Raw genomic sequence first — 27,532 nt, 5'->3', positions numbered from 1 at the left:
CCTGGGCTCTCTGCGCCCCCCCCCCCCGTTCGCCCCGCTTCTCATTGCCCCACCCTCCATGGCTTCGCCCCCGCTCTGTGCTCGCCGGCCAGGTGCAGACCACAGCCCCGGCCGCCTTGCTCCCCGCTCCCCCGTGATCCCGTCGAGCTTCTCCTTCCAATACCCCCCCTCCTCCCCCCGCTCCTCTCTTGGGGTTTCAGCAGGGGCTGGGTACTTTGTCCTGTCCCGGGGTTGTGTGCAGAGTGCGGTGCCAGGGGCCTCTTGCACATTCTGCGCTGGCTTTTGCTGGAGCAGTCCCGGCTCCTTCCTTCGCATTTCTTCTGCTTCCTGTGCCAACCACAAAGCGCAGCTCTCATGGCATAATGTGGGCCAGGCTGCTCCTGGGTAGACGATAAGAGGGTTTTCTCTTTCTTTGGGTGTGAGAAGCTCTTGTAACATTTCATGGGATAACACCAATTCAAAAGTAGCTTGTAGTTTTTTGAGGCACCTTGTGACTTCATAAAAGGCCTGCTATGTATTTTAAGTTTGCCTCTAGCACACAAAGTAACTCCGTTCTGGACCTGCTGCTGCCTTCAGAAATAAGTAATTCACAGAAGTAGAATTGTACACTTCTGTTTTTCTCCTTCATGGTTTTGGATTAGTTTGTGTGAAGGATAGTTTGTCAGTTGAGAAATCTGTAGTTAAATAGGACTACAGACTGGATCTGCTGAGTCTGGTGTTGCATGTTGGCAGTTTTGTTATCAAAAGTCTGAGCAAGTTTATTTTCAGTTTTTAATCTTAAATGTTAAAATATGTTCAGCTTCATGAAACTGGTAAGAATATGTGATAGGATGCACTTAAACAAAAATGTCACCTCCAGTCACTGTCATTTAGTTGGAGCTGTGCATGATACAAGTGGCCCTTTATATCTTTGTTAATATTCCATTGACTTTATTGGAACCCTGCATGAGTACATTTGTAAAATCAAGGCCTAAATTTTTTAAGTAGGTCCTGAAATAACCCCCATGGTCATGATGTTGCTTCTATAGTTGATGAGGAAAAGGAAGAATGATAACAAGAAAAACTCTCTTTTGAACCTTCACCCAAAAAGGTGAAAGATTTTTTTTTTTTACTCAAAACTGACTTAATACCCTAGATCAAGATTCGAGTCACATGGGAATTATGTGTTCTTTAAAAAAACAACAACACCACAACAACCTCTTTCTGAAGGTTTATGTACTCCAGGAATCATAGAAGCACTTGACTAATGACAGGGACTGCTTTTAAACCAAAACTATACATGGCTGCCTTCAACAGGAGTTACCATTATTTACACTCCTTTATACTTGAACAATTTCTCTGTTATGGGATTAGGAAGGTTTATATGTAAATACTTTAGATTGTAACTATTGAGTTTTTAATTACTCTAAGCCTATTTTACCTTGGTTTCTAAATACATGGTCTTTTTATAACAGTTTTTCTTTGACACCAAAGTGTTTGCTCTTCAGTGTTATGAAGAGGTTGCAGATGAACTTTTTTCTGTTAAATAAAATCTAATCTTTTATCTCAAGATAGTGGCTACTTAATTAGTTTGCCTAGACGAATATTTTGTTAAATTGTATCTCAGTGGATTAGCATTCCTTTCACCAAAGAAACCAATATTAATTGTATAAATGAAGCAGTTAATTTGAAAGTAGTGCTAATTACTATTCTGAACAAGTTAAAAGCTATTTAGGTACGTTCTTCTTGTGTTCTCTCACTGCATTAGAGATTTTATTTTACAGTCTGAGAGAAATCGGGGGAAAGCCTTTGCTGCTTACTAACTTAGCTATGACTAATTATTCTTTCCTTAAAAAAATAAAAATAAAAAAGCAAATTATACTTCTGACAGCTAGACACACATTAATCTGTTTACAGAATTAGTGCTCCATTAGCACACAAGAGTGCAAATCCCTCTCAGAGGGGATGATAGTATTAGAGTTTTGGATTCATTCCAATAGACTTTTAGACAGACCAGTGCTGATTTAATATAATATTGTTCCTTTATCGGTTTTGCTTCATGTGCTATGCTGAGCACTCTCCTACTGACAAATTAATTGGGGATTTTGACCGTTTGTACCATTGAACATGCATTCTGCTTGGCATCCGATATTAGGAGTTAGCAAGTTCTGCTATTTGTCACTGGAAATGGAATTTTTTTTTGTTTTCCAGTAATTAAGTCACTATCTGTGCTTTGACTCTGATGCTACAGTGTGACCATAAATATGCACATAATATCAAAGTTCTCTCTATTTTTTTATCCAGGTATGGAATAAGTTTTATGTGCCCCAAAGCAGATGCAGATGTGCACCATCAGTAGAAACACATGCTACTGGCTGAGAGTGCTCTGCTAATCAGTGGACGGCATTTGAATCTCTCCTGAATGGCTGTCCAAGTGCACAGCTTACAGGGAACACTGCTTTAGACCTAGACATTTTTTGTCTGTACTGAAATTTGGTTTTATTGGGCTGGAAAGTAGGAAGCATTTGTCTGAAGTAAGCTCAACGTTGCCCATTTTACTATTTTTTTTTTGTTCTGCATTTCCTTTATCGGGCTGCAGAGGGCATAAACTTAAATGAGGTATTGGCAATGATGGGAGTGATCAAGTAGAGGTGGTAGGTAAGGCAAGCTGTGCACTGCAGCAGCAGTATTGGAGAGCAGACAAAGCTGAAGAATCAGAATATGCTTGACTTTGGCAGAGATAATGAATAAATGGGATTCATTTTGTTAGTTAAATTTCAATAATTATTTTATGTGAGAGATGTAACAAAGATGTATGAGACTCTTGATGTTTGGTATGTAAGTATTATAGAAACAAAAAAAATTGAAGAGCAAAATTTTAGAAATAGTAGATTTTCTTGAATATTACAGATTTGCCAAGATTGCCATTATTATGATATGAAAAGTGTCTGAAAATTTCAGTTATGATCTGCTTGTAAGTTAAGCATGAAGACTGAAGCTGAGAGTTGTGATTGGATATAAGGGAATTTAATCTTGCTTTAGCTGCAGATCTCAGTGGAACATTACATTGTAAAATTACCCCTTCATAATTCAGTAACCTAAGTTTCCCCCTAAGCTGCATGGCCAAGCAGGGGCTCAGGGCTGCAGCTCTTCCGTGCTGGCTGCAATACCAAATTTTTCTGGCTAAGAGAAAGAGGCCACTCCTCACCATCCACAGCAGGGAGCTACCAAGATTAGTCTGAGCTCCAGATCTTTGCCCCACCTTATTTCCTCCAGCCCTGAGTACCCAAAGCCCACTCCCCTCCCCCAGCCTGGAACCTGTACTCCCCTCCTGTACCTCAGCCCCGAGCCAGTACCCTTCCTGCATCTCTGTGTCTTGCCCTGATCCTCTCCCCAAACCTGGAGTTTCCTTTCTGCATTCCAAACCCCTCATCCCAAACCTTGCCCCAGAGCCCGCACCTTCAGCCAGAGCGCTTGTACCCCAAACCTCTGTCCTAGCCCTAAGCCCCTCAACTCTAGACCCACCCTAGAACCTGCTCCCTTAGCCTGAGCCCTCATGCCCCTATACTCAGCCTTCTTTCCTAAGCCTGAGCCCCCTCTCATGCCCAGAATCTCTTGCCACATTAATTTTATTATGTGTGCCAATATGCAAGTGATATGTCACACAACAAACCACATTGGTGCACATAAGAAAATCCATTCTGTTCCGGGGTGGGAAAAATTAGAGGGAATACTGTTTACTACTCCCTGATGGCTGCCCAATCTTTTATATGCAGAAAAACAGTTATAACGCAAGTGTGCCATGGAGTTTTTATAGCATAATGGGAGGAGAGAGGGTGGGTTCAGAAAGAAATAGATTGAAAAATCTCTGCCATAGAGTATAATTTCATTTTGATCTATTAAGTGAATCAAGATATTAGAACGCTACATTTTTACACACTGTAGTTAAAACCTCAGTGAATGAAAGTGTTGAGGGTATATTCTTTTCAAGTGCATTCATTTTACGCTTATGACTGAAATTTTGAATTTTTTTTTGTTAGAAACTTGTCTTCAAGATCCTTCTGGTTTTTGTTTTAGATTTTGATGTTAAAATGAGTGTGCATGAATCTTGTATATCTTCATGGCCGTGTTACTTCATGGCTTATTCAACTATAGGTTGAACCTTTCTGGCCTGGGAGACTCTGGTCTGGCAACATCTGTAGTCCAGTAGGACCATGGATTTGCTGGAGCAGAGAGCCTCTGCGCCAGAGAACCTCTTGCAGCTGTTGATGCAGTCTAGTGTCCTAGGGGTCGGCTGCCAGCAACTCCGGAGGTAGGGAGCGGAACCCAACTGGCATCCCCCGGCGCAGAGGTCTGGTAAACCTCCCTCCCTTGTTCAGGACTGGTCAGGTCCTGAGGGTGCTGGACAAGGGAAGTGCAGCCTGTATAATCAGATAAAAGACTTGAAAAACTCTAATTTCTGAGCATTAACAATTGACAAGGAAAATGTTTCTCATTGGCCTTCTCTTTGCAACCAGTATAACCATCTGAGTACAAAAAAGAAGTGTTGCTCGGGAAAGCTAAAATTTGTGTTTTCTTCATGTTTATAATCCTTTTTTGTGATTAGAAACTCCTCATGAATCATCTAGATAGGCCTTAGGTCTCTCTAGTCTGGGAGAGAGGTTCCCAAATGGAACTAATGTGACTTGCCTGATCTGACTGTTAGGATGAGAATAGCTCTGCACCTTCATGTAGGAGTGACAGCCTGGCATTCTGGTATAGTAGAGTTGTAGGGTGGAAGAGCATAGAATGTCTGCCTGATTTTAGCTAGATCACCAAGAGTTCTTATGATCTCTTCTTGATTTTACTATAAGACTATTACTGCCTTGCTACTTACAATGTGCAATTTATTCCTGCATTACAAAAAGACTTAATTTATTTTCCTTTTTCTTCTCAGAATGAGATAAATGAGGTTCCTTTCTTTGATATCCAGCTACCTTATGAATTGGCATTAAACATTTTTCAGTACCTGGGAAGGACTGAGCTGGGCAGATGTGCTCAGGTAAGTACTAGCCAAGATTTTCTTGTCTCATTCCATGTAAGATCAGCATGGGTGCTCACTGTGATGCATTTCAACTACTACACTGTGCAGTAGCCCTAAATGACATTTTCCTCTATCACAGACTTAATTTATAATTCTTTACGTATTAAAATATAGTTCAAAAGCTGAAAATTGAAAAAAGTATTCATTAGACTTGATTAATGGTTTGCTTCTGTGTATGCTGAACCAAAATGTTGAAGGTTTGATAGCATGAAAATGTAAGAGCAAAAGAAATGTTTGCTTGGATTTTCAATTCCAGTCAGTATAGTTGTTTATAAACAAATGAACATTTCCTGCAGTGTTTGAAACACAAACAATGCAGCACTGAGAACCTGGAAGTGGAACTGATTGAAAAATTGATTTTTCTCAAGATACGTAGAAAGTAGACAAATAAGATAGTGAAAAATGGAATCTTAACAATTCTGTCACTTCTGGTAGTTTAGTAAGCTAACCTAGGGTGAAGACTTTTTTTTCAAATTCATCCTGTTCCTTTGAGGAATTATTAAGAGGTGTTATCAGCCTATTCTTGAGGACCTCTCATACTGTATGTATACAGTAGCTCACACTCATCTCTGACTTGAGATTTGGTATTGTTAACATGGAAATTTAAGGCTAATACTGCATAAAGTTACCTTGGGCTCCCCTCTTGGGTTTGTACTCACAGACTGTTCAGTCCACACCCTTGATCCTCTCTCTCCAGGGAGCCCTGTTGCCCTCCTGTCCATATAGATTGAACAATGTGTCACCTGCTTCACTGAATCACCAGAACCCACTTAGCAAATGCCAGTTAGCATGGGGAACGTTAACAGGGTGCAATGTTTCAGGCATTCATTGCCAGTTTATTACATGGATACTGTCAGATGTTTTGGGACGTGGCATTTAGGATTGTTGTCATAAATGTCAATAAAAACAATCCAATAAAAGCAGTGTTTTGGGGGTGGACTTAAACATCCTCTAAAGTCTGAGAGGGGTGGATAACTGTGTTAGTCTGTAACTTTAAAAACAATGAGTAGTCCTGTTTGCAACAGTAAAACATCATATTATTACTCATCAGCCAACATATAAAATTGATTAGCTGAACTAAATGGTAACTATTTGTAACCAGCATGAATGATTAAATTTTACATTTTAATCTTTTTTCAGTTTTAATAATCTAAGATATTAGGCATATATGGATAGCTGTTGTTTAAAAATTTGTGTCACTTAAAAACAGCAAAAAAGTAACCATAGTAGAAAAAGATTTCCTCTTTCAAGAGTTCTACTTCAAAAAGTTTCTGTCTCATTACTTTGTGCTGACGTGCTTTGTAGAAGGCCACGAAACTTTCACATCTGGTCCTATTTGTCAGCCATCCTATAAAAATGGATCAGGGCAGCCTTTCAGAGTGGTTTTCAAGAAGACCAGACTAATTTTTGTGCTGTCATAAACTATTTACTTTGCAGCATAGTAGCATGTGGTAGTATTAGCTACCAAAAGGCTACTTTTTATCAGATCTTTCTTTAAAAAAAAATCAAAGCCCATTTTTAGGCAGAAGTTAAAAGTGAGATGTGCAAAGTATCGTTTGAAAAATACAGAGGATATTATACAGTGGCTAACAGATGAGCAAAGGCCCAATATTTTTCAAAGGATTCAAAATGAGGAATATCTAGTGCGTTAGTGCAGAACTGGCTTCTTTAAGTGTTCAAGTAAAAAGCAAACCAATACAAATAAATATTGTTTTCATTTTTTTCTTCATAATTGTGTTCTAAAAGAAAATCTCCACCCTCTTAAATGGAATGCCCTGCTGCTTTATAGGGTTTTGTAGGAAGATTTTCTTTATTAAGGTGTCTTGGGATTTTAGTAAAATTGGGCCAGTTAGTGGAATTGGCATCATGAACTATGCAAGTGCCTTTGGAGAAAACCTCTTTGCTTAGTTCTTTATGCCAAATTGGTAACTGACTAACAGTAAAGTAGCCTGACTGCTGAGTCTCTTTGAGATTTAATCACACCACAGACTGCTTGGAAGAACTTTAATTTTATCGTGATTCCCCCCTCCCTCACCATCCTCCTTTCTTGCCTACAGCTGCTCTTTGATTTCTTCAAACTAATGCTATGAAAGGGAAAGGTGTCTGTATGGTATTTTAGACACTATAAGGTCATGTGCATCAAGTAAATTAATGGTGTCATCAATTCCTTGAACTCCTATGGTTTCATTGGCCATCTGAAATATCCATATTGTTATATGCTGCACAGCTGCGGGTAGGGGACTGGATTTGATGACCTCGAGGTTCCTTTCGGTTCTAGTATTCTAGCTGTTCTTTTCTGGTACCATTGATGGCAGTTGCATTTTGAGAAGTCACTAAACGTGCTTGTTTCTCTTAATACTGATAGTGAATAGGAATGAGAAGAATGAGGCCCTTGGTGAGCTGTGCATGTGTCAAGAATTGTAAACAGTTTTTTTTAATAAGTATAATATGGAGGGCCTGATCCTACAGATGTGTGAGAGTAACGTAACTCATTTCCTGATCCTGCAAAGGGAAGTCATTGCCTGAAACTAGTGGGATCAATGTATCTTGTCTGTGTTCGGTAAAATGTTGTGTGAATTTTTGGTACTATTTAAATGTTTTATAGTTATTAATAAGACAGCATTCAACACTTGCATTTTGAGGTGGAAATGCTCCTATGTGAGGTATATTAAAAGCTATAGCTAGAGTGGGATTGAGTTCTGTTTGTAAATATGTTGGTGAGTCATTTGATCTAAGTATGTTTATCACCTAACGTCATGCTTTTCATCTTCAGAGTGACTTAGAACCACTAATCTAATTTTAAGGCTGTCACTGGAGGAGCTGAGTCTTGTATTTCAAGAATGAATTGTCCTTTGAGACAAGAATTTTCAGTTGCATGGTTATGTTACCAGTAGAGTTATTAACCTGAATAATTGAGATCTACCTTGAGTTATTTAATAATGCTTTTAAGATCTATTTTAAAAGACACACATGGTTTGGTATTCTCAGCTTTTTCAAGTACAGTACAGTTCTGAAGCATGGAGCATGAGACTTAACCTGTTTCCTTACATTCAATGAGCTAAACTCAAGCGAGTCAGGAGGATGAGAGAGAAAGTGGAAAAGCAGATGTATAGAGATTTCCTGAACTTGGTGTTTGAAAAGAACTGATAACTCTTTTGTTATTAACAAAATCAGTCTCAATAGCTCTTGATGAAATTACCATATTAGCATTTAAATTTAGGCTAAATTTTGCACCACATTGCAGCCTATACTTTTCCGTTGAAGTCCTTGGGAGGTAGCTTTGTAATGGCTTTGTGCAGTGTGGTTGTGGAAGAGATAAAACTTAAAAGGGATGGATAAAGTGTTCAACTGAATTTTGTTCAGTCAAGACAGAAGTCTGGAATCTAATGGAAAGAGAACTGTAGGTTTTATTAAACACTGCAGATGGCTTTAAATTAGGTGAAAATTCGAAATTCATGAACACCGCTTTCATGCACATTTGTGTGTAAGAAAGATGTAGTGATGCTCCTGTGTGGAGCTGAGGGGAAACTGAATTTTCTCTGATATAGTCTGATGTAACGTGATAAAAAGATAATGGTGACATAAAAGGTTAAATAAAAAAAATAGTTTCTAGATACAGGGAAAACCCTGCAAGATTTTATTGATGAAAAACTTTGGAGATTTACATAAAGAAACTTGGAAAATAATTATGGTCCTAGTTTAATTTTTAATGAGAATTTTGAGTGTTTTGACTGAGCTCTTTGACTAGCCTTTAGCAAGCAGTTTGTGAATGTGTGTACATGTACACAAATAAAGCCATGATTTTTTGGCTCCCAAGGCCTCACCTGAATTTCTAACTCAAGCCGAGCTAATAAAGCTGATTTCAAGCCAATAGATGGTTTTTAATGCTGCAGCTCACAGTAGTGTTGTGAAGTGAAATGCTTGAGACACTTTTATTAGAGACTTCTTGCAGCTGAGGCTCGCTCAGTGGGGCTTTTACTAGGGATTGTCATGCCAGTTTTGGTGCATTAAGGAAAGGTTATGTTAGATATCGTTTATTACAGTTTTAATTTTTTTTTACTACTTAAAACCAACTTAAACTTAAAATTGGAAATGTCTCAGCAAATGTTATCCATTTTGGCAACACTTAATTTTTTTTTCTTCAATATAATGGTAGCAGGGCAGAAGTTGGCATGGTTTTGTTTTGTTTACTTCTCCATTTGTGCACAAACCTGCCTCATTAATGTCAGCAAAAATGAGTTCCAGCTAAAGAGACAGAGAGGTTTGTTTCCTATCCACCATGTTTGCCCAGAGTTTTAACTCCCGCAGAACAGCTGCTTTTTTGTTGTGCCAGCAAAAAATGGTAACTTTTGTCTTTGTCTAGGCAACAGTGTGTAGATTTGTATTACTTTCAAATAACTGGAATTGAAAGGTGATTCCCTACTGGGTTAGAACAGTTTTAAGTTTTGGCATCATTTTGTTTCTCCAGAGCTGCATGGCCGTGTTCCTTTAGGATGGACATGATGATGGCCATTGAAGTCTATGAAGTTGTATGGTACCTTAAAGACTAACAAAAGCTTTTGTGAAGCTCTTGTTATTGTTGTTTTAAGACATGTATAGCCAGAGAAGAAACAGTGCACGTTTCCTCACTTCTAAGAGAATAACTGTAACCTAGATCATTGTCTTGTTTGATATTTCTAGTTGTTTGATTCCCATGAGCAAAAATATAACTGCATTTCTGTAAAGCGTTTCTATTTTCAGTCTGGATTTTCTAGTTTTTATCTGGCATATTTAATGATTGGCCGTGACATGTGTAAATGAACTGGATGCAATAAATTCTGGGTTACTTGTTAAATGACACTTAGACATGAGATACAATTTAGGATTGAAAATAGGCTCTAGACATTTGATTATAACTCACTAAAATATAGTGCAACCTTCAGGTTGCATTTATGTTTCTTAATCAGTGTGTGGCTTATCACTGATTTCATTGGCGATCGCATCTCTCACGTGGAGATATTTCACTTGTATTTTGCTGTTCTCTTTCATGCAAAAATTGTAGAATCACCACTCAAAGCATTTTATTGAATTGTTTAAAATGGAAGTTCTAGATGCAGTTAATTGTGGTGAAACATTTCTGTTTGAAATAGACAGCAACTTGAGGCTACTTACAATTTTTTGCTTAATACTTCATTCTTATTGATGCAATCTGTAATTCAGTATTTTATATCTCACTGCTGTCACCTTACTAATCAATCATTGTCAGCAAGACTTTAAAGGGATGATGCTTGCATCAGAATTATCTTTATCCTATAAATGTGCAAATGCAATTTTGAATATGAATTTATATTGAATCTTTAAAAATACTACCTCCTTTTTCCCCCTCAAATTCTAAAAGGGCATGTTATCACAAAGGTAGAGCAAAATAAATGCATTGAATTTGGATGACAGTTGGGCCTGGATAATTTCCTAATCTGGTATATATTTCATTTTTTGTCTGCTTTTAGGTGAGCAAGACATGGAAAATACTTGCAGAAGATGAAGTGCTGTGGTTCAGACTGTGCCAACAGGAAGGGTACCTGCCTGATGCCAGCATCTCTGATTGTTCCTGCTGGAAACTTGCCCTTCAAGATTGCCGTGCCAAAGAGCGGACTTTAAGAACCAATTGGAAGGTAAAATGAAAGGATTTTTTAAAACAGTACCTAGTGATGACCATGTAACACAATCAAATCAGTTGTTCTACTGTTAGGCTACGTCTACACTGGTGTGATCTTTCACAAAAACTCTTTAGCGCAAGAGTTCTTGCATTAAAGTAGTTGTGCAAGAGAACGTCCACACTGGCGTGGATGCTTTTGCGCAAGAGCACATGCTAGCGTAGAGCATCCACGCCACTGTAGACGCTCTCTTGCGCAAGAAAGCTCTGATAGCCATTTTAGCCATAGGGATTTCTTGCGCAAGAAATTAATGTTGCCTGTCTACACTGGCCTCTTGTGCAAGAACAGTTGCGCAAAAGGGCTTATTCCTGAGCGGGAGCATCATAGTTCTTGCGCAAGAAGCCCTGATTTCATACAGTAGAACATCAGTTTACTTGCACAAGAACACACGCCCAGTGTAGACAGGTAGCAAGTTTTTGCGCAAGAGCGGTCACTATGGCGCAAGATCGCGCCAGTGTAGACACAGCCTTAGTGAAAAGTGAACCTCTGACTGCTGCCTTTTTTGCCAATAAGATAGTGAAGGCAGTGCAGGGTTTAATGTGCCCTCTTGCTTGCCTGTTTTGCTTTCACTTTGAAAATGTGCTCTGACTCTGGACCATAGCTTCTACGCCCTATGTAATCACCACTTAAAGTCCAGGTTTTTCAGTTGTTGCTTTTGAGAAGAGTCCCCACTGGAATTAGTCTGTGCAGGTAATTCTATCCCCTTTTCCAGCCCATCCCAAGTCACCTTGTAATTTGATGAGTGGGAGATGCATGTAGACTTCTACAGGCTATTTCTTGCATAGTAAATCAATGTCATTCTTCTTATCAAGGGAACACATGGGGAAGTAGAGACTCTGAAACGCACAGGGGATCGGCAAATAGTGGATGGATATTATTTCCTCTAATGGCCATTAAAATGAAATCTTGACCAATAAAAAATGTAGGAGGGTGTGTGCTTCCAGGAGAATCTGGTGTTAGATGAGCCTATTAAAGGAAAAATAGCGTGTCCCTGTATTTCTATGCAGAACCGCATCGGTGCTGTGAGCCAGCTGCAATACGAGTTGGGTAAAGTTTTGTGTGATGTTCATTCCTGTGACGGAGTTGTCATTGCTGGGTAAGTATGGAATTGTTTAATGTTTGTGTAGTCTTTCTTATTGTGACTTCTTGCATGCTGTATTTTGATTGATACACTAGTAAATCCAGACAGACATAGTAGAGAGGAGTTATGTTTTCCAGCAGCAGCTCTTTTCCTGTTAAGATGTACTGTCACCAGGATGAAAGATTGTTGGCAGTCTGAGACAGATAAGATTGACTAAGGCTTTGCTTTTGCTATTTTTGGTTTTGTTTGTAGTTGCATCAATATGAACACATAGCATCGACAAGTTGCAAATGTGTACATAAAAAGTGACTTGGAGGTAAGCTGCACCAAAAATCATTTTTACCTGGGATGTAAAATCCCATTTTATTAGTTAACCAGTTAAACCTAAATTTTAACTAGTTAATTGATTATACCGGGGTGGGCAGCTCCAGCCCAGGTGCTTCTGACATAAGCTGGAAGGCAGGAGCCCGGCAATACTGGAGCAGCTCTCCATGTGCAATGGACCATGGGTGGTGGCCTGCTCCCTGAGTACTGGGTAACTGTTATCCAGTAAGCACACTTACCAGGTTAGCGGTTACCCATCAGCATCCCTATTTTTTTACATCAGTGCAGTTTTCCTTCAGGCTACTTTTTACACTAGTGCATTGCAATTACACTAGTGCAGCTACACCATTGCCACCTTCCCCAAATCCAGTTCACCCCCATCCTTCCCCATGTTGGAAAGCTCAAATATGAGACACTATGGGACCACAAATGAAAGAAGAAAAATGGAAGGAGATTACACATGTGAATGGCGTCTGAAAGATTTTTGGGTTTTAAGGAGAGACAGTAAGTGTAGGAGACTTTCATGTACAGCAGGATGCATGATAGTCAATAATAATAAAAACAAGTACCCATTACTAAGAGAAGGAAATGAAGAAAGGAGTAAAGAGAGAAGTCTAGGAGAAGTGTTGGGAAAAAGAGGCACGTAAAACTACTTCTGTTCTAGAAAAGTTGACCGCTTTTAAATAGATGTAGTTAAACTAGTAAAAGCAGCATGAGCCTCTAAAGCAGATGCTCTAGGGCAAGGGTGGGCAATAATTTTTGAAGGGGAGCCACTTCACAAATTTCTGAAGTGGTCATTCACCCGCCCTAGAAGGAGTGGGGCCTTACACAGGAGGGGCAGGGCCAGGAGGCTTCCTGTGCTCTCCTGCCCACAGACTCTGATTGGCCTGGAGACAGGGGAGCTTGTGAAGTCTTTGGCCCCGCCCCCAGTACTTAGAGAGAACCACCAGATCCCTCGTCCCCAGGTCTTGGTTGGCTTGGGGGTGGAGGTCTGGCAGGGTAGCTGTGGGCTGGATCGACTGGCTTGGTGAACTGCATCCGGCCAGTGGAGGCTGACTTACCCACCCCTGTTATAGGGCGACTTTTTAGTATGTACAAGACAGACAGATTTAAGGATGTGTAAGGCTGTGAGGGTGGGAACAAATGTTTACCTGGACATAGTAAAAAAGGTGATTGGATTCAAGATAGCAATATAAAAGGGTAATTGATTACCCAGTTACCTTACCAGCATGAATACTAGAGTAAGTAGTTAACTGGTGCCTGGCTTAGCTGGAGCAGCCCCTCGCCTGTGGCATGGTGTGGCAGGCTTTACCTGATGCAGCCCTCTTAGGGTTGGGAGCTACTCCAGCCTGGTAGAACCCACTGCACAATGGGCAAGGGACTGCTCCTGCGGTCCCAGCTGGCTACAAGATGCAGCAGGCCAGTAAACCAATTAATTAAACATATAGTTTAACCGGAAGATAAATGCATAGGGTTGCCAGATGGTTTAACCAAAAAATACTGACCTCCCCCCACCTTCCCCTCCCCCCCCCCCAAAAAAAAACCATTGGGGAAAAAATTCTGTTGAGGAAAGAAAAAGGGGAAGACTGAAGTTATTGAGCAAAAATAAAGGGGAGGACCCCCAACAGTTAAGCTAAAAAAAATAAAACAGCATTAAACAGCATGGCCCCTTTAAGAAGAGGCTTTAGGCTTTTTGCCAGCAGCCTTCTTGTTTTCTTGATCGGAGCCAGAAGGCATCTTCCCTGCAGAACCAGGTAAGTGGGGGGTCTGGGAGGGAGTGCAGGGGCCTGGGGAGGGGGCGGGGACTGGGCTCGGTTGCTGAGTGTGTGTAGGGTTGCCAGGTGTCTGGTATTTTTGCCTCCTGGTGGGGAAAAAAAGATCAGAAAATACTGGACGTTTTAGGTGTCCAGTATTTTCTGATTTTTTTTTACCGGACAGAAGGCAAAAATACTGAACTGTCTGGGTCAATATCAGACACCTGGCAACCCTATAAATGCAGCAGTTATTTTTGGAATAAATGTTGGCACAGAGATTTATGAAAAGTGGAAGATGAGAGAGGAAGGCGTTACTGTTACTAACACAGGGACCGGGTTTTGAGTAGAGGACAGAAACAAACAGATTGAAATTAAAAGAAAGGACGGACATCTTAATATTCAAGAGGAAGAAGCAACATGATTTAGCAAGAGCCAGGATATTGATGGAGTAAAGAACTTACCTTCTTGTTATTGCTGTTTCTGTTTTGAAACGGTCGTTGCAATACTTCAATTGAAAGGTTTTCTAATTTCATTGTAATTTTTGTACACACGTAAGGAGCTTTTGATTAGATAAAACTATTATTTATATTGCAGTAGCACCTAGAGTGTGTAAAGAGCCAAACAGACCTCCAGGAAAACGTTTCAATATTTGTTATTTCCCCCAAAACGACTCTTCCTGAATTACAGGAGAGATGGTTGTGTTTCCTATAGTAAGAGTATTCCAGGGGGACTATTTTTGTTTACATCTGGAAGCACTACAGGGTTGTGATGTGACCTTATTTAAGATGCAGACCTAAATATTTAGTTTTCAGGAATTCCATTTATATTCAGTTCTTCCAGCTTTATTGCCACCTCTGTTTGGTCTGCTATTATTCATCTCTATGGTACTGAAAAAGTGTTTTTGACTCTTAGCTCATCCCAGACTTGCTGATTGCATTACCCTGAGTATTCCAATGGATGTATGATTTTAAATTGAAACTAGTTATATTTTGCAGATTTTGTAATTATTGTCCTTTTAGAAGAAGTCACAATAGTACAGGGGTGGCCAACCTAAGTTTGCAGAAGATACCAAGCTGGGAGGGGTTGCAACTTCTCTGGAGGATAGGGTCATAATTCAAAATGATCTGGGCAAATTGGAGAAATGGTCTGAGGTAAACAGAATGAAGTTTAATAAAGGCAAATGCAAAGAGCTCCACTTAGGAAGTAACAATCAGTTTCACACATACAGAATGGGAAGCGACTGTCTAGGAAAGAGTATGGCATAAAGGGATCTAGGGGTTATAGTGGACCACAAGCTGAATATGAGTCAGCAGTGTGATGCTGTTGCAAAAAAAGCAAACATGATTCTGGGATGCATGAACAGGTGTGTTATGAGCAAGACACGAGAAATCATTCTTCCACTCTACTCTACGCTGGTTAGGCCTCAGTTGGAGTATTGTGTCCAGTTCTGGGCACCACATTTCAAGAAGGATGTGGAGAAACTGGAGAGGGTCCAGAGAAGAGCAACAAGAATGATTAAAGGTCTAGAAAACATGACCTATGAAGGAAGGCTGAAAAAATTGGGTTTGTTTAGTTTGGAAAAGAGAAGATTGACGGTGGACATGATAACTGTAAGGAGGAGGGAGAAAACTTGTTCATCTTGGCCTGTGAGGATAGAACAAGAAGCAGTGGGCTTAAACTGCAGCAAGGGAGGTTTAGGTTGGACATTAGGAAAAAGTTCCTAACTATCAGGGTAGTCAAACACTGGAATAAATTGCCCAGGGAGGTTGTGGAATCCCCATCTCTGGAGATATTTAAGAGTAGGTTAGATAAATGTCTATCAGGGATGGAGACAGTACTGGGTCCTGCTAGGAGGGCAGGGGACTGGACTCGATGACCTCTCGAGGTCCCTTCCAGTCCTAGTATTCTGTGATTCTATGATTCTAAACCTGAGAGAGCCAGAATTTACCAATGTACATTGCCGAAGAGCAACCGTTATGTCACCAGCCCTGATCATCTCCCTACCACTGCTCTCAGCACATCCTGCCCACTGGCAGCCCCACTGGTCAGTGCCTTCTTCTCCTTTTTCTCCTGCCCGCTGGGATCAGCTCTTTCTCAGTGGGAGACACGGGAGGGGGGAAGCATGGGTGTAACAGGCTCACTGGAGAGGGTAGGAAGTGGCAGGAACCTAGGGGGAGAAAGGGTGGAGGGGGACAGCGCCTAGGGCAGAGCTGGGGGTGGAACAGTGAGCACCCCCCTGGCCCAGTGGAAAGTTGTCACCTGTAACTCCAGCCCCTCCTTTGCAGAGTTTGCTGGAAGGTGAGTGGTGCGACAGGTGGCTGCTCTGGCGGGCGGGGCTGGAGGAGACTTTGTGGTGGGGGGTGCTATCAGGGGAGATGGGGCTTCCTCTGGCAACCGGGGCCGCTTAGTGGGAGAGCTGTGGCCTGTTGTGGCCATGTAGTTGGGAGGGGGACCAGGGCCTGGTCCGGAGGCTGGGTTCTGTGCTGAGGCCATGTGGTGAGGGCCAGTTGGGGCCTGCTCTAGTTGCATGGTGAGGAGATCGGGGCCTGCTCTGACGGCTGGAGCTTGCTCAGGAGGCTGGCACTGGCTGCATGGTGGTGGTGAGGCCCTATCCCAGTGGGGAGCCAGGGCCTACTCCGGGGGTCAGGGCCTGCTGCGGGCACATGGGGGGGAAGGTGTGGGTTGGGGTATGCCCTGGCAGTTGGGGCCCTGGTTTGGTGATTGGAGGCCTGCCATGAGGCCGTGTGTTGGGGGCCTGGCCAGGGCCTGCTGCATCGTGGGTGGCCAGGTCTGTCCCAGTGGCCGGGCTGCTCCTGGGGCCAGGTCCAGCCCTTCCCCAGGGCTGGAGCTGGGCTGCGGTTCAGCGGCTCCTGGGGCTGGGGCCCCATGCATCTCCGTTTCTCCCCCTCCTGCACCTTTCCTTCTTCCCTCAGAGCCCCCTGTCCCCAACTCTCTCCCCACAACTCCCTTCACACATGTTGTTGCTCCACCAACAGCACCTCACTCCCTGCAAACCCTGGGTGCTGGCAGCAGCTTCCATCTGCCCCAGGTGGGGACTCTCAGCCAGCCCTCTGAGTGGTAGCCCGGGGCCTCCTCTGCCCTGCACACAGGCTACCTGGGGAGCAGTGCTCCCTGGGGAGGGGGGCATGTCTCACCCTCTTCCCATGAGGTGTTGGAGGGCACTATCTGGGAGAATCTCTCGGGTAGTCACGTTGCTGGTGGGTGCCACAATAGCACCCACCCAAACAAGCACACATGCCCTCCTTGTTGGCACACAAGACAAAACTCTCTCCGCTCATGGTTGGAAAATTTTAGAGGAAACACTTCCCCACATACCAGATTCTTCGGTACGGAGCAACGAAATATCTTCGAATCGTATGGCTGTGTGAGAGAGGTGATATCTAAATCAAAAGGAAACGAGTGAAAGGGGATGTTACCCAAACACTTACTTTCTACTTCTACTTTTTTTCTTTCATAAATTAAAAACCCTCCCTACTTGGTTTCTATTTGCATGTTCCCTTTTGTATCCCATTCCTTTTCTTAAACTTCCTTACTTTTTTCTTCTTTTTTAACTCCAGCAATTTTTATTTAATGACAGGATGTCTATTTTTTTGCTGTTGCAGTTACTTCCGTGGCTTTCAGTTTACTAGCAAAGGGGCTGTGCTCCAATGTGTTCTGTGATCCCACAGTTGCAGAATTTCCTGTGAACCAGCTTCTTGTTGGGCTAGTGTGTTACAAAGTTTTTGCTTTTTTTTTTATTAAGTGCCTGGTTGTAAGGCACAACCTTGCAACCCTAAGCAACAGAAACTGTGTGTAAACTGACATAGTTATATTCATCTGCAAATCACCTGAAAAACAATTCTCAGAGGCCTGACTTGTGCATATTCTTGTCAGCCAGTTAGCTTTGAAACTGTACAATACCAGTTTTAACCATTTCATTGTAGCAGTAGCAACTATCCGGGTCAGAACTCAGGGTGCATTGTGGCTGCTCTGCACAGCAACACTGGTGGATTCTGACCATAAAGCCACAGGCAATGGGAAGATTTCACACTCTTCCATTCCCCACTGTATGGAGGATCCTCTAGATTAGCATATTTGCCACCCTATGCTACTGTTATATAGGGAAGGCGCTGGAGGAAGCTGAATGGATTTAGGGTGTCCCTAAGTTGGGTCAGTTCTGGACTGCCTTAGCTGCCTTGAGCAATAGCAGCTGGTATAGTTACAGCAGTTCTGCTCTGGCATATAGCTGAAAAACAGGTTTGCAGTATATCAGTCTAGAACGTGACACATCTTTGCACCCAGTAACTTGTACAGTGTACTCCTTGGCTTTACTTCAGGATATAGTGTATTTATATCGGTCTCGAATAGAATTTTTTGGGTGCCTGAAGCCACAGTTGACTACTGTACAGCTGCCAAAATATCCAGATTCTCTTTTTCTCATTCATTCCTTAGTAACATTTACACTGCATTTATACATTGTGTAATTATCTGCTGCACATAGAAAACTGACAATGTTGAGACCAGAAGATTTTTAATTTCAAAATAAAAATGCCTAATGTCCTGATTGTAGCAATCTGTTTCACATATAATCTCACTTCTTAATTTTTCTGAAGCTGTTGCAGTTTTCTTAAAATTCTGCATTAGAGTGCCCCAGAAATCAGTGAGTATTGCAGCAAAATGTAAGTCCAAAATTCAGTAAGAGTTCAGGGGGACTGGGCTGTACATGTATTTTAGCCTTCTAAAGAAACTTTGTAATCTTCTACAAGGCTATAAGGAACAGCGGTAAGAGGACACTATTAGGTGAAATCATACTTAATTCACTTTTCTTACATATATTACTAACAACCATTTAGGATATTAAAACATATTTTAATACATTTGTTTCTTCGTTTTCTTTGTTTATTTTTACTTGTAATTCACTTTTCTTTGGTAAGCTCCCAGAAAATATTCCTGTAACTGGCCACATTCACAAGTGTATTCCATATACCTAACACAATTTTTCAAAAGAGAAGATGCAGCTGGCATTCTACCAGTGACATTCAAGTCCTGATTCTTTCAAGATAGCACAAAATATCATACCATCCTAAAACTGTCCTGCTGTTTTTAAGAATAGTTGTTTTTTAAATGAGACCATTGGTACTGCTTTCACAACCTATAATTATGTTTGCCATTTGTTCAGTGTCTTCAGCTTCCTGTCTATGGCTTTCTTTCCTAAGTATCTTGCCTTTTATGCTCTCCTGCTCTTTTAAATTTTGTGTGTGTGTGCGCGTGTGTGTGTGTGTTTGTCTGTCTGTCTGTGTGGAGTCTGCAGTTCCTCGTTCCTTCCATCTGAGTTTTAAAATACTTTATTTCAGAAGGACTTTGGCCTGGTATATTGGTAATTTCAGATTTTTTTTCTTTTTTATTATCCGTGTTTCCATTTTGGTGTTTATTTAGACAGACCAGGTGGATAAGGTAGTATGAATATCTTCATTGAACCAACTTCTGTTAATGAAAGAGTCAAGCTTAGACACCACTGTCTTTAGAAATAATAGGAATAAAAGCAAGAAGAACCTAAAAAAAGAGTAGCTAGAACATACAAGCTGCTAGATATATAAGAAAATATCTTATGTCACATGATGAACAGAATTATTGAAATATACTGCTTTAATTGAAATAGGTGGTTATTGGATTCCAAACATTAAAAAACCCCTCAAAAAACCTTTAATAGTATTGTGGTTAATGGCATCACATCTTTCAGATTTATAAGTCATAAAACTATAATGAATCTAGTGATCAATATTTAGCTGTTGCATCCTAGTAGTGAATGAGTAATTTAATAGCAGAGGTTAACAGAAGTCAGTTTACTTCTGGATGTAAATATCAGTAATCTTTTACAGCCTTGTAAAGACTTATGCTTAACTTTACACATGTGAAGTCAATGAAACTCACCATGTACCTAAAGTTCAGCTTGTGCATAACTTTCCACAAGATTGGGACATTAAATATTACTTTTGTAATCTTAAAACTGCAACGAGTGGCATTTTAATCAATATTTTACTGTTTTGAAAACAGTGGCACTTAGCGTGCTAACTGTTATAGAGTCATTTTATGGCTCTGCTTCATCTCTTTCACTTGCTAGAATGGATTTCTAAACTTGTCTGAAAGGGAACTTGAACAAGTGAAAGACAAATAATTCTAAGAGGGTGACTTACCACTTTTATTCTGAACTGTATTATGCAAATTTTATGGTTAACCTGTCTAAACTAGTTCAGGAGTATGCAGTCATCTGGAACCAAATAGGTTGAGACATTGTTTGTTACCCGCCTTGTATAAAGAAGCAAAACATGAACAGATTGCAACTTGTTCCTGTATGGGGATTGGGAACCCATAGTTTATCTCCATCTTCCCCATTCTCTCTTTCTTGCTGCTAAGGCCTAAGCCAGAAAATGGCAGAATATCAAGGACTGATAAAGTGCAGCTTGAGCTGTGAGTCAAAGGTGGCTGCTCAGATTTCTTCTTTCTAAAAGGACATTGCATTTATGGCTTTGACATCAGATCATTCAGGTTGGCCTATGTGTGGAGCATCTTGTGTTTATCATTAAAATTTTATCTAGTGGTTACGATGCTTGTTTTCTGGGTCAGGCCTTGAATTCCTTTTCATTTGAGACAGTGATGTTTGTGGTTACCTCACTCCCAATCAATGTTGTACACACCAGCCTTTCTACAGTTACGTGTCTCAAAGGATCCACTTAAAGAAACACTGGCCTTCTACCCACTCCCAATGTCTCTAGCAAACATAATTGGCGTTTTTATTAACATGTAAAGGTCAAAACTGGACTAAGCAGTAGCTTATCTGTATAAGTGCCTCTTATAAATTGGCATGGAAAATATTTCACTATTTCTGAATACATTAATTTTCAATACATAATCTGTTATGCAATAGTTATGTGTAGTACAGCTGAGTTCTACAGCAGTTTTTCCTTCCATCAGTATAGTATTCCAGAAATATCCATCACAATCATCTAAGCTAACGTATACCGTTCAGAGTAATCTCTTTTGCTACCATTGACATAACCTATTAGTAGAGCCCTAACAAATTCACAAACATGAAAAATGCATCATGGTCCATGTAATCTGGCTTTCTCCCATGAAATCTGGTTTTGTGTGTGCTTTTACCCAATGCTACCTAGCTGCCATGGCCAACCTGCGGCTCACGAGTCCCATGCGGATCTTGCCCCCCAAAAGTGCAGCTCGCAAAGTGGCTCCTGCGCGCTCCCCCCCAAATGGCTCCCGACCCTCATCAGCTCCCCCCCAGCTTTCCTGTGCTTACCGGGTCAGAGCTGCGGGGTTTTAAAAATGGTGTCCAAGATGGCGGCCATCTTAAAGGGGCAACCTTCTTTTTAAAAAGTTTAAAAAAAGTCATTTGCTTGACAATTCTGTTCAGGGGGCTTTTTTTGGGGGGGGGGGTCGATAATTTTGGTGTGGCTCTTTGCATTTTTCTGCCGCTGTTTTGGCTCTCTGTTAAATAAGTTGGCCACCCCTGCTACAGAGATTTCACATTGGAGATCAGCATTTCTTAAATTGGACATCCTGATCTAAAAGAGAGTTGCAGTGGGGAGGCATTACTAGGTAATTTTAGGAGTAGTGATGTTAATTCTCAGGAATAAACTTTCAGAGAATATTCTCAAGAATGTTCTTGAGAATATTCTCCACTGCGAGAATTTTTGAGAGTTTTCTCTTAAATACTTGTTCAATAGGTTTTAAAGAATTTTACTAATTATAATAATGTCTTTCTTTAATAAAACTTCAAGAATCATGAAAGTTTCCAATTATTAAAATGAAAATTTGGGAAAGTAAAGAAAAAAAGACAGAGGTTTAAATTATTAGAACTTTTATTACTAATCTTCTGTTGCAGGGTACAAAGATTTTTAACTTTCTGGATTAAATACAAGTCTAATCAGAATCTGCACTTTCTGAATCTGACCCATATATTTCTATCTCTTCTTCTTCCTCATACATATCCTCTTCTTCGACTTCTTTCTCTTCAGCATCATCAATTTCTTCTTCCTCATTTCTCTGGTTCTGTTTCCTTTTTTCTCTTGAGGATTTCAACGGAGCATCATTTGGGTTTTTAAGAAGCTTTATATTATGGGCTATGAATGTCTGCTTGCCTGCCCTTTCTTGTATTAACTTGTTTTTTTTTGCATTATGAATGATACTGAGTCTGTAAGTACTGAAACTTCTTTCAGTTGCTGCTGTTGTTGGTGGAATATTTAATATGTTGATCACTGCTTTCCCTAATTTTGATCCATAGCAAATACCTTTCCACCATGTTACTGCATCTACTGAGTCAGCTGATTTTGTTACATATGATATTTCAAAAAAACTCTTCTTTAACACAATACTCTGCAAGCTCTGCAATGACTTTTGCTGAGTGATCAGTGCCATACATTCTTGTGGCTAAGTTATCGATGAATTCATTTACTTGTATTTTTTCATTTCTAGTAAGGCATTCACCATCGAATTTTGGATCTAGAATATTTGCAGCATAGTGAATGTGTTTTAGATCCATATCTTTTCTTTTTTCAAAACTTTTCATCACTTCCTCTTTTTCTTAGTTGGTAAGTGGACTTTTGGGAAATAGCCTATCAAAATGATTGCTTAATTCCCTGAAACATTCAGGAATTTTGCTCATTTTTGGCTGGTCAGATTCAAGCAGTGTAATCCATTTAACAACAGGACTTATCAGTGCATGCAGTTTTTGGACCCGTACTCAAAATATATCTTCATCCAGGATTGAATTCCTAGTACGTTTGCTCAGTTAAGTCTGTAAATCTTCATGGACAGCAAGGCATTTTAAAACATATTTTTTATTTCAATAAGCTTTTCAAACAATATAAAATGGAACCCCACCTAGTTTTAATTGGCAATTTAAGTGCACAAGTTTGATTTTTTTTTTCTCTTTTTGAAATGCAGTAAAATGAGCTCGTAAAACTTGCAATTTAATTTCCTTCACAATAGTTTTACAGGTAGCTTCAGTTTCTTGAACAGATTTTAAGTTATTGATGTCACCAATTAACAAATTTAGTGTATGAACAGCACAAGTGTACATAGCAATGTGATTGTATTTTTCGTTAACCATTGATAAAGATGTCACCATTGCTGCAGCATTATTCATGACAACGGCACCACATTTTTCAGTGCCTATTTGTCATTATTTCTTCCATACGGAATGCCATATACTCAGCAGTATGGTGTTCAACATTGGTTGCCACTGTCTTGTAAAACACTGGTTGGGGTGTTGATATAATAAAATTTATAACATTCATTTATTTGGTTGCTCCAGGCATTACACTGCAGTGCAAGAGAAGAGGCTTCAGCAATTTTTGTTTTTATAATAGCATTAACACGTTGATATTCAGCTTCCAAAGGTGTGTTAGAAAGTGTGTACCTGGATGGCATCTTGTAAATGGTCTTAATTTTTGCATGAAAGTAATCCAATCTTCGTTTTCAACCAGTGAAAGTGGCAATCCCGATGGAAAATATAGCTCGTGCAAAAAATTCATCCAAAACTTTGTTTTCAGTTTCATTCATAGAATCAAAGTAGCAACTTATAGAATGACACACCTTAGCTGAACTAGATGTGTCAGGTGGTGATATAAATTCACTAGCACTATCACAGTGTTCTATAGATGTTGATGTAGTTGATGATTGAGGTGATCTGCTTCTGGACTCTGAGAATTTTGTTGCCTTTTCCTTGATGTAAGCAGGAGTCTTCAAACAATTGGAAATAAGCTTTCTCATCCTTGTCGCATTTCTGATGTATTCAGCCTTGTAGTACTTACATTCATATACCACTTTGTCTTTAACTGTTTTATGAAGGAAATAATCCACACATCACTTCAAGGCTTAGTTTTTCTTTTCATACTGATGAAAACACAATTACATCTTTCACAAAAGAGAATAAATGTGTTATTGCCTCTTTATATACTTTTTGTGATGCTTCCAGAAAGTTCCATAACAGTCAGAATTCCTGACTTGTGAATGTTCTAGAAAGTTCCATAACATTCTGGAACGTTCTATAATGCTCTCAAACTATCTTGAATGATCAGAAAGCTTTTTAACATTCAGAGTGTTCTAAAAGTTGAATATAATGTATTATGTCAAGAGGAAATGAAAAATTAGAAAATTCTCAAATTCTCGAGAAATAATCTTTGTAGAATATTCTCAGAATATTCTCGTTCTTGGAGAATATTCTCCAGAGAATATTCTCACCTCACATCACTATTTAGGAGGATTATATTCTTGTCACCCTTACTGTGCTACCTTTACACCTAAGTAGCAACAGAATAGTGGCTGTTGGCTGGGCATCTAGCTCGGAAGTAGTAGTGCCACACCAGAAGTAGTGGAGAAATAAGGGTGACCGTACAATGCAATCCCTACTTCTGCATTGCTGCTGGCAGCATCTCTGTTTTCAGAGCTGGGCTCCTGGCCAACAGCCACTGCTCTTCAGCTGCCCAACTCCGAAGGCAGTGTTTCCACCAGCAGCAGTCCAGAGGTAAGGACAGCTATACCGCAACACCAAATACCCTCAAGACCTTATTGGGTCAGGACCCCTACAATTAAAACACAGTGAAATTTCAGATTTAAAAGAAATTGTGACATTTATAATGGACCATGGCTGTGATAGGGCTTTACCTGACAGGCGTTGCAGTCAGTTGTTAATCACACCCATTTTGCTAGCACAGTGAATCCCCAAAACACAAATAGTCAAAGTCCTGCTTAACAAGTCATTTGGCATTCATTAGAACAATGGGTTATTTCTAGGTAGACTATCCTGCCAGTATCACAGAGCACTGCTCTGGTAATACAACAGCAGTTGTTTCATTGCTGCCTGATAGACTGTATGTGGGGTTCTTAGAGGAAGACATTCTTGAACTGTGTTGGAGGCTTCTTTCAACTTTCACATCTATGCTAACACTTACTTTGCTGCAAGTCTGCTTCATCTCTTTCCCTTGCAAAACCACAAACCCAACAATAAAGAAAAATCTGTGATCTTCCCCTTAAGGATTTTTCTCTCTCTCTGTGTAGCCTGATAGAATGTGGTTTTTTGGAAATAGTACTTTATTTGGCATAGCATTTACTGCTATTGTACATATTTTTGAAAATGCTGTGCATCAAGTAAAATGTCCATAAACAGCACTCAATCACTGGGAAATGAAGGGATGATCCCTCTGTTTTAAATTTCTTTGTATGAGAGAAGGGGTGGTAGAAAAGTTATCTTGTTGCAGCGCATATTTATGTGTGGAGAATTAGACATTACTTCACATTGTGTGCCACAAAGTTTAACTAAGGGTGTGACATGTTGAGTCACTGCGTTACCCACAGCACAAGCTGGGGGTCAGTGTCCAAAGGCCACTCAATATCCTGGAGTTGTTCTTTATTTTTAGTTATGAGCAGTAAACATAAACTGAAGCCTGAGTTGGCTATTTCTATGTCTTGTTCCTGCATGACATTCTGCCTCACCTCCTAACTTGTTTGTTGTGTTTAAAACTCTTGGGTTTTTTCTCTTATCTGCTCTGATTCTTGGTTTTGCTGTAAGGTTCTGTAGATACTCGATAAGCATTCTGAGAGCTAAGTATGTTAAAATGTGCTTATTTAAGTAAACATGTAACATCTGAAATTTTCAGAGGCTACACATACATGTGGGGTGAGGCATGCCTTCCATCCCGCGTTGATGCCTCTGTACAGCAGGATGGGAGGCAGCTCCCTGGGAGCCAGTGCTTGTGGGGAGCCAGCTTAAAAGCTAGCTCTTTGCATACACTGGCTCCCGCCTGCTCCATCCCCTCTGCGCTGCTGCCTATGATAGAGGCAGTAGCATAGGTGAGCTGCCTGTAACTGTGCACATTAACCGATGTACATGTTTACACTTACTGGTTAACCGTGTACATGTTTACACTTTTACATCCTTAATATCGGTAGCTTTCGCACCTTAACTGAAGGGACAGAAATGTTTGAAAACATTTCACAGATGTTTCCCCAAAATATTTCGTCATTAAATTTGAATACTTTTTAACAAACAAAAGTTCTAAACGGTCACATTAAAATCCTTTACTTTTTTAATTACCCACTTTTCAGTCTCTACTCTTGTAAGCCATTTTGGCACTTCTTTTTCATATGGAGTGGGGCCTGAATGCAAAAACACAAACAAGAAAGGAGACATTTAATAGACAAAAAAAGCTTTCAAGTGCATGTTGCTCATTATTAAAAAAAAAAAAAAAAAAAAAAGCCTAAGCTTAATATTCTTTCCTTTTGCAGGTCAGCTTTCAGTGAGTAGAAAACAAATGACATCACGAGTTCAGATAGAATTACAAAACATGTGAGAGAGTTCAGATTACAAGTATGTTCACTTAACCTCCACCTACTGAAAAAGATTCTTTCAGGTGAAACTGGCAAGAGAAACCTGAGACTTGCCCTTTGTAAAAGCTCCCCCTTCATTTTGTCTGACCATTAAGCTATTGGTTTACACAAAGCTTTTCATCAGGTTTCTAGGAGGGCATGGCTGTTTTGAGCTGCAATGATGTGTAATACTCCTAAATTCTCAACACTTTGTAAAGACCAATTTTCTGCTGGACTAGCTTAGTTTACCTTGCTTTAAAATTAAATTTAATAAAATAAGCAAATTCATATATTTCATTTTCTCTTTCTCGCTGCATAGAAAAACTTTTCCTGTGGGATGACAGAATGATGTTGTCATGTCACACTGCATCCCACAGCCCCTCCCTATGCCCTTAGCTACTCTACCTCCTCCCTTCCCAGTACTCTAGCATGCGGAGCTATGCAGACTGCCCCCTCCCCCTTTGTGGGAGGGGAGTCTGGGAGCTGGGAGGCCTCTCCCCTTGCAGGGAGTGGGGTAGGCCAGGTGCCACAAGATCTCCCACCTCCCTACACCCCTAACCCCATCACACACACCCTTGGCCAAGACGCTGTACTCCCAACCCCCTCTCACAACCCCTTGGCTAAGATCCCACACTCCCAGCCCCCTTACCACACTGCTGAGACCTTGTACCCTCAGGCCCCTTACCCTGTCCACCAAGACCTAGAACCCTCCAGCCTGCTTCTGCCCCTCCCCGTCTCTTGCACCCTCCCTGCACCCCCAGTCTTCTCCTACCACCTTCCTCCGGCCACACATCTACCCCCAGGGAGAGGGTGGTTGGCAAGCATAGCGAGCAGGGGGCACAGCCCCCTAGTAAAATTATAATATCCTTATGCCTTCTTGATTGTTATAAATATTAAAGTTAAATTCGCACTTTCTCTTTTTCACTTTTTGTTGAAATTTGCGTATCTTGCTGATGTAAGAACATTACTTTGTATCTTCTTAAATGGAGCTGTCATTTCTCCCCTATCCCAACCTAAAGTCTGAGCAATTATTGTGTGTTTCTTGCATTGTTTTTTTGTCCCCTTTGGAAACTATTATGCATATGTACCAGTAGCCCTGTGCAGTGATGCTGTGGAAGAGGTGAATGCCAGTTACGTGACAGTCACAGTCCAGCACTATTAATTAATTTGGTTGTTTGGGTATTTTCTTATTTATACCAACCAAAGATTATATCACAGTGGAAAACTTGAGTGTTAT

At 40.5% G+C, this 27,532-nt stretch overlaps 1 protein-coding gene across 1 annotated transcript in view; it reads left to right on the top strand.

Annotated features, from left to right (window-relative positions):
- The window catches only part of FBXW8 (F-box and WD repeat domain containing 8), an 81,698-nt gene that overhangs the window by 505 nt on the left and 53,661 nt on the right, over nucleotides 1–27,532 (top strand). Inside the window, exons 2-4 of the mRNA XM_075898175.2 lie at nucleotides 4,916–5,020; nucleotides 10,549–10,713; nucleotides 11,763–11,851. Coding sequence (XP_075754290.2) covers nucleotides 4,916–5,020; nucleotides 10,549–10,713; nucleotides 11,763–11,851 — 359 coding nt within the window. The remainder of the gene's footprint in view (nucleotides 1–4,915; nucleotides 5,021–10,548; nucleotides 10,714–11,762; nucleotides 11,852–27,532) is intronic.

Source organism: Pelodiscus sinensis, chromosome Z, assembly GCF_052426305.1.
Source record: "Pelodiscus sinensis isolate ZL-2025 chromosome Z, ASM5242630v1, whole genome shotgun sequence".
In the NCBI taxonomy this organism is placed as follows: domain Eukaryota; kingdom Metazoa; phylum Chordata; order Testudines; family Trionychidae; genus Pelodiscus; species Pelodiscus sinensis.
This window is presented reverse-complemented; position numbering and strand designations above follow the sequence as displayed.